At 37.3% G+C, this 7,500-nt stretch overlaps 1 protein-coding gene across 1 annotated transcript in view; it reads right to left on the bottom strand.

Moving 5' to 3' along the window:
• LOC122259285 (Vesicle transport through interaction with t-SNAREs 1a) overlaps window positions 1–7,247 on the bottom strand; it is a 10,105-nt gene extending 2,858 nt beyond the window's left edge. Inside the window, exons 1-2 of the mRNA XM_043025943.2 lie at window positions 6,987–7,247; window positions 3,085–3,143 (exon numbers count right to left, since the gene is read on the bottom strand). Of these exons, the coding sequence (XP_042881877.2) occupies window positions 3,085–3,143; window positions 6,987–7,080 (153 nt within the window). The 5' untranslated portion in view covers window positions 7,081–7,247. The remainder of the gene's footprint in view (window positions 1–3,084; window positions 3,144–6,986) is intronic.
• Window positions 7,248–7,500: the final 253 nt, after the last annotated feature.

The raw sequence follows: 7,500 nt of genomic DNA, 5'->3' as shown, positions 1-7,500 counted from the left end.
ACAAGAGAGAAGAGAGAGAGAAAAGAAAGAGAGAGAGAAGAGAGAGAGAAAAGAAAGAGAGAGAGAAGAGAGAGAGAGAGAGACAGAAAGAGAGAAAGAGAGAAGAAGAGAGAGAAGAGAGAGAAAGAGAGAGAGAAAGAGAGGAGAGAAGAGAAAGAAGAGAAGAGAGAGAAGAGAGAGGAGAGTTCGTGAGAGCAGAGAGAGAGAGAGAGAGAGAGAGAGAGAGAGTGAGAGGAGAGAAAGAGGAGAGCGATAGAAGAAGGAGAAGAGAGCTAATAGAAGAAGGGGGGGCGAGAAAATAGAGAGAAAAAGAGAGAGAGAGAAGAGAGAGAGAGGAGAAGAGAGAGAAAGAGAGAAAGAGAGAGAGGAGTAAATAAGAGAGAAGAGGAGAGAGAGAGAGAGAGAGAGAGAGAGAGAGAGAGAAAAGAGAAAGAGCGAGAAAGAGAAAGAGAGATAGAAGAAGAAAGAGAGAGAGAGAGGAGAGAGAAAAGAGAAAGAGAGAAAGAGGAGAGAGAGGAAGAGAGAGAAAGAAAGAAAGAGAGAGAGAGAGGAGAGAGAGAGAGAGAGAGAGAGAGGAGAGGGAGAGAAAAAGAGAGAGAGAGAAGAGAGAAGAGAAGAGAGAGAGAGAAGAGAGAAGAGGAGAGAAAAGAGAGAGAGAGAAAGAAGAAGAGAGAGAGAGAGAGAGAGAAAAGAGAGAGAAGAGAGAGAGAGAGAGAAGAAGAGAGGAGAGAGAAGAGAGAGAGAGAGAGGGAGGGGGAAGAAGAGAAAGAAGAGAGAGAGAAGAGAAAGAAGAGAGAGAGGAGAGGAGAAAGAAGAGAGAGAGAGAGAGGAGGAGAGAGAGAAGAGAGAAGAGAGAGAGAAGAGAGAGAGAGAAAAGTGAGAGAAGAAAGAGGAGAAAGAGAGAGAGAAGAGGAGAGAGAGAGAGACGAGAGAGAAATAAAAGGAACATAGAGAGAGAGAGAGGAGAGAAGAGAGTAACAAGAGAGAGAGAGAGAAGAGAGGAGAGAGAGAGAGAAGAGAGAGAGAGAAAAAATAAGAGGAGAGAGAGGTGAAAAAAGAAGAGAGAGAGAAAGAGAGACATAGAGAGAGAGAGAGAGAGAGAGAAGAGAGAGAGAGAGAGAAAAGAGAGAGAAGAGAAAAAGAGAGAAAGAGAAGAAAAAGAGAGAGAGAAGAGAAAAAGAGAGAGAAAGAAGAGAAAGAGAGAGAAAAGAGAGAAGAAGAGAGAGAGAGAGAGAAAGAGGAGAAGAGGAAAGAGAAAGAGAGAAGAGAGAGAAAGAGATTGAGAGAGAGAGTGGAAAAAAGAGAGAGAGAGAAGAGAGGGTGAGAAGAAGAGAAAGAGAGAGAAGAGGAGAGAAATGCAAGAAGAGAGAGATAGAAGAAAACCAGAGACAAGACATCAAGAAACAAAAACCATGATGAGAGATAGAATGAGCAAAAGAGAGAGACACACAAGAAAAAAAAAAGAATAGAAAGGTTGATAAAGAGAGAGGAAGAGATAAATAAAAAGAGAAACAGAGGGGAAGAGAGAAAAAGAAGAGAGAAGAAGAGAGAAATAGAGAGAGACAGCACAAGAAAAAGAGATAGAAATAGAAAGAGAGCGAGGAAGAGAGAAATAAAAAGAGAAACAGAGAGGAAGATAGAAAAGAAAGAGAAACAGAGAGGAAGAGAGAGATAGAAAGAGAAACAGAGAGGAAGAGAAATGGAGAGAGAAAATGGTGAAAAAAAGAGGTTAAGAGAGACGAGAGAATGAGAGAGAGGAGAGAGAGGAGTGGAGAGGAGAGGAAGAACAAGAGGAGCAGATTGAGAAACAGAGAAAAAGAAAGAGAAAGAGAGAGAAAGAGAAAGAGAGAGAAAGAGAACAGAGAAATAGAAAGAGAAACAAAAAGAAATAGAAAGAGAAACAGAGAGGAAGGGAGAGATAGAAAGAGAAACAGAGAAAAAAAAAGAGAAAAAGAGAGAGAATGTGAAACAGTGAGAGGTAGAGAGAGAAACAGTGAGAGGTAGAAAGAGAAACAGAGAGAGTAAGAGATATAGAAAGAGAAACAGAGAGAGATAGAAAAAGAAAGAGACAGAAAGAGAAACAGAGAGGAAGGGAGAGATAGAATGAGAAAGAGAGAGAGAAAAAAAAAAGAGAGAGAAAGTGAGATAGAGAAAGAGAAACAGAGAGAGATAGAAAGAGAAACAGAGAGAGAAAAAGATATAGAAAGAGAAACAGAGAGAGATAGAAAAAGAAAGAGACAGAAAGAGAAACAGAGAGGGAGAGATAGAATGAGAAACAGAGAAAAAGAGAGAAAAAGTGAGAGAGAGAAAAAAAGAGAGAAAAAGTGAGAGAGAGAGAGACAGAGAGAAACAGAGAGAGGAAGAGATATAGAAAAAGAAACAGAGAGAGAGAGAAAAAAAGATAGAAAGAGGATCAGAAATGGAGAAACAGGAGAAAAAAAAAAAAGGAAAAAAAAAAAAAGAAAAAAAGAAGTGAAGTTAGAGAGCAGCGAAAAGAAACAGTGAGAGAGATTCGAAAAAGAGAAACAGAAGGAGTAAGAATATAGAAAAGAAAAAACAGGCTAGAGATATAGAAAAGAAAGCGCCAGCAAGGGGAATAAAAAATAAAATAAAGGAATTGGAGAGCATAGCATAGACCCACTCGCACCACAAACACGTGCAGCAGCGAAGCCCTAAGAGACACAGCAGCCGATCGCAGCGCGAACCAAGCTAGAGAAAACGCTAAAGACAGAGAACCCTCTCTATCAAATCCCCTGCCCCCGGCCCCGCCAGCTCACCCGACGGGAGCTATCGCCATAGAAACCGGCTCCAACCGCCGACGATACCCAGAGCGACGCGAGAAACCCTAGAGATCCACAACCGTGCGATCGCCGCGAGCCCGATATAACCATAGCGAGGCCCGCTACTATACGAAAACGCACCAAGCTCGAGAGAAAAAAAGAAAAGCCCCGCAGCGCACATAGAACCCACAACAAACAAAAGAACGAGAGATAGTAACGATCAAGGTGGGGGGGGGAGGGGGGGAGGAAACAGAGAGTTTAGCACTAGTGTATGCATCAAACGCATGTGGGTACCACTACTTACCACCTCTTTTGCTTCCTCAACCAGCTTCTCCACATCATGTATTAGAGTTCTTTTCTCAGCTGTAGGGAATAAAATGTGCATTTTTTATTACCAAGGACAAACTCTGCATCATTTTGACGGAAGGAAAGATTACATTTTAGAGAAGGTAAAATGGCCGTTAAGAAATGTCCCAAAATATATGAAATAATGGTAATGATAGTAATCTTATTCATTCCAAAGAAAAATGGAATAAAAAAAAAACATTAAGGTATTAAAGTAATATTAAAGAGCACCTGAGCTGTAAATCACAGGGGTAGAAATTGCAAGATAAACATTTCCTTTTTTTTTTAATCTGTTTCCTCCCTTTGTGTCATAAATAAAAGTTAAAATGTTGAATTTGTTTGTTGATCCCTAATTTACTAATGCTGACCCCTTCCCCCCCTCCTTTCTACAAGATATCAATTTTGTTTCAAGTATTTTGAACTGTCCTTTTTTTCTGATGTACTTTTTTTTTTTTTTTTTTTTTTTTTTTAGAAAATCTTCTAATAAATATGCTCCTTTATCCTTTCCTATAAAGACCTATTCTTTTTCTACATTATTAATTTTCAACCTAATTCCATTTACACCTTGAAATGTGCACTAAGAAAGCATACTGGAAAATTCATATGCTGGTTTTAAAAAATAATAGTAATAAAAAGAAAAAAAAATATAAAGCTCAATGGCTCAAGCTCAAAAACAAACACAAACACACACCACAAAAAATAAAGAGAGAGAGAGAGAGAGAGAGAGAGAGAGAGAGAGAGAGAGAGAGAGAGAGAGAGAGAGAGAGAGAGAGAGAGAGAGAGAGAGAGTGTGTGTGTGTGTGTGTGTGTGTGTGTGTGTGTGTGTGTGTGTGTGTGTGTGTGTGTGTGTGTGTGTGTGTGTGTGTGTGTGTGTGTGTGTGTGTGTGTGTGCATGTGTGCATGTGTGTGTATGTGTATGTGTGTGTGTGTGTGTGTGTGTGTGTGTGTGTGTGTGTGTGTGTGTGTGTGTGTGTGTGTGTGTGTGTGCATGTGTGTGCATGTGTGTGCATGTGTGTGCATGTGTGTGCATGTGTGTGCATGTGTGTGTATGTGTGTGTGTCTGTGTGTGTGTCTGTGTGCTTGCTGAATAAGCCTGGCCAACAATACACTATCAATGACTTTGCAACAGGAGACCTGTGGTTGGCCAAAGTGGAATCAAATATTACCTGAGTACATCACTTACAGCTCTTTGGTTTCCATCTTGCATATACAGTGTATATCTATGTATGTATATTGTATATATTACAAGGACAAAAAGGCATAAGTCTACATCTTAGAAATGATCCACCAGGGGTCTAGGATGTGTGAATTATCAACAGCATCTTAAGTTTTGACAGTTCTTTTCTACACAAATAAAATAGTAGAAGGAGCTATTATAAACATAAGAAATTCCCAAATTAAAATTAACACAAGAGGAATTTTTGAACAGTGTACAGACATAATAAAAAAAGTATATATATATATATATATATATATATATATATATATATATATATATATATATATATATATATATATATATATATATATATATATATATAAATTGTATCTTGACATCATGTTACTATATGCATGTAGCATTCTTATTCCAGAATAAACATTATTTGTGTAAATACACTAACACCATAAACAAATCATATAATTCTCATTATTCATCAACAGTATAAAGTTACTTTCTACCAGATGTATACACTTCCATAACATATAGCAATATGCTGTAAAAATAAGATATGTATTTAGAGTTGTCAATATCAACTGTGCAGACAAAACAAGTATGTTCATCATTTATTTTGAAAAAAAAAAACTTTAGTGTGTCTTTAGATAAAGACACACAAAGTCCTGCAGGAAGCAAGTTCATTGCAGACTGGTTGCATTCATCAAGTAATTTACTTAGAATGACATTTAAGCTGAATGTGGATAGCATATACTAGTGAATTCAATCTGTGTTATCATGGACTCTTAATTGATGTAATACTTAAAACTATTATAATAATGGTAATAATAAGGACACATTTTAGGTTATAGCAATAGCAACATCTATAGTATCTAGAATAAGATTTAGAATAGTAATAGGAAAACCAGTACCTGGATTTGTAATAAGAACAATTTGGTACTTTGAATTGTATTTGGAAAAATAGTTGTAATAACAGCAGAAATAGTAGTAATTGAGATAACAGGAGAAATAGTAATAATTGGGGCTACTGTAGAAATAGTAATAATTGGGATGACAGCAGAAATAGTAATTATATTGAAATAAGAATAGGAGTTGGAATAATACTAGGAAAAGTAACAAAAAGACGATATTTGGAATGGTAATTGTAATAATAGTAAGAATAGTGATCAAAATAGTAATAAGAAAAGTTAGTGATAGTAGTAAGAACAATATACACTGAGGCCACTCGCATCACTCCAGTCGGCACTCAGGAAAATGCCAATAAACCTCTTTCGCATATTTTCTGGCAAGACTGAACCCCTTAACCTCCATAGTGACTTATCATCAAATAACGAACAAGTCTTGTGTGTGTGTGTGTGTGTGTGTGTGTGTGTGTGTGTGTGTGTGTGTGTGTGTGTGTGTGTGTGTGTGTGTGTGTGTGTGTGTGTGTGTGTGTGTGTGTGTGTGTGTGTGTGAGTGTGTGAGTGTGAGTGTGAGTGTGAGTGTGAGTGTGAGTGTGAGTGTGAGTGTGAGTGAAAATGAGAATGAGAATGAGAATGAGAATGAGAATGAGAGTGAGAGAGTGTGAGTATGAGTGTGCGCGTGCGTGTGCATGTGCGTGTGCGTGTGCTTGCCATATCAAACACCGTGGAGGATTCTCGGCTTTAGCTGGGGTGCGAATGAGAGGCAGAAGGAAAAACTTATCATGTTGGAATTTAGAATGTAAACCAAACATTGTAGAAGTTTTTAAGCAAAGATGAATTGAATACTTGTATGATTATTAGGATATAAAAGACCCATTTGTATCAATCATTATTATTGTCATTATCTTTTTTTATATTATTATTATTATTATTATCATCATCATCATTTCATGAATTGTAATATATAAAAAATATATATATACTTAATTTTATTACTATTAACATTCATTATATTTATATTATGATTCATTAGATCAAAATTTCCCAAATTTATATTTCTCCATGAAAAGACATCTAAAATTGTGCCTTCAATCACATTCCTTATTTCATATTCAAACAATGAACATTTCATAAATATTACAAATAATTTCAGTCGTAAAGTTTTATCGATAGATAATGTCTTAAAGATAATTGATAAATATAATATATTCAGTAAATAATTATCAATCTATCATTTTACATTAATTATAACTATTTTTCCTATCTATTAATTGAATATATATCTTTTTTTAGGATTGGAATAAGTATATATGTCAATATAAGTTAATTTGTGGTAATATATTAACCAAAACAGATATTTAACTTTTTTTTCTTTCTCCTATCTCCTGATCTTGCATAAGAATAGTACCAGTAATAATATAATAAAAATACGTTTAGGTAATTAATTAACACAACATAACTATGGAAATAACATAGGCAAAAATACTGCCGGTCAAATAGCAGTTAAAATCCCCATAAGGACGCAGCACAGACATGAAATTCCAAAATCCTTCTTAAAAAATCCCATTCTTAATCCATCTACCACGTAATTAAAAATCCAAAAGCATTATAACAAAATAATTTCCCTGAATCTATAAATGATAAAAACTTGTTTCAGCATCAGGGACGTGGCATAAGGTTCAGAACACATCGACAAACTCCCTTCATTTCTCCTTCGTTTCCTATAAAAAAAAGAAAAAAATAGAAATGAATAAACAGATAAGAGCGAGAGCCAGAGGATCCTACCTCCTTCTCTCGATGAAATGTGGCAGATTTTGGCCGTTATGTCAGCTGTAATTGTGGCAAACTGTTGCTCGAACTCTGGCAGGAGGTCCGCCATGTTGGGTCTGGTGGCTCTGTCGCTCTCGATTCAGTCGCCGTCTCTGTCGCTCTATGGCTCTCTCTCTCGCTCTCTTTCGCTCTCTCTGTTTATCTCTCTCTCTCTCTCTCTCTCGCTCTCTCTCTCTCTCTCTCTCTCTCTCTCTCTCTCTCTCTCTCTCTCTCCTCTTCTCTCGTCTCCTCTCTCTCCTCCCTCTCTCGCCCTCTCTCTCTCACTCTCCCACCTCTCTCTCTCTCTCTCTCTCTCTCTCTCTCTCTCTCTCTCTCTCTCTCTCTCTCTCTCTCTCTCTCTCTCTCTCTCTCTCTCTCTCTCTCTGATTATCTCTCTCTCTCTCTCTCTAGCTCTTGCTCTCGCTCTCGCTCTCTCTCTGATTATCTCTCTCTCTCTCTCTCTCTAATCGCTCTCATCTGCCAATCTCCC

This window comes from Penaeus japonicus, unplaced genomic scaffold (genome assembly GCF_977035675.1).
Source record: "Penaeus japonicus unplaced genomic scaffold, GWHDUDI00000001_assembly GWHDUDI00000001, whole genome shotgun sequence".
Lineage (NCBI taxonomy): Eukaryota > Metazoa > Arthropoda > Malacostraca > Decapoda > Penaeidae > Penaeus > Penaeus japonicus.
Note: the sequence above shows the minus strand (reverse complement) of the source record. Positions and strands in the feature narration are given on the sequence as shown.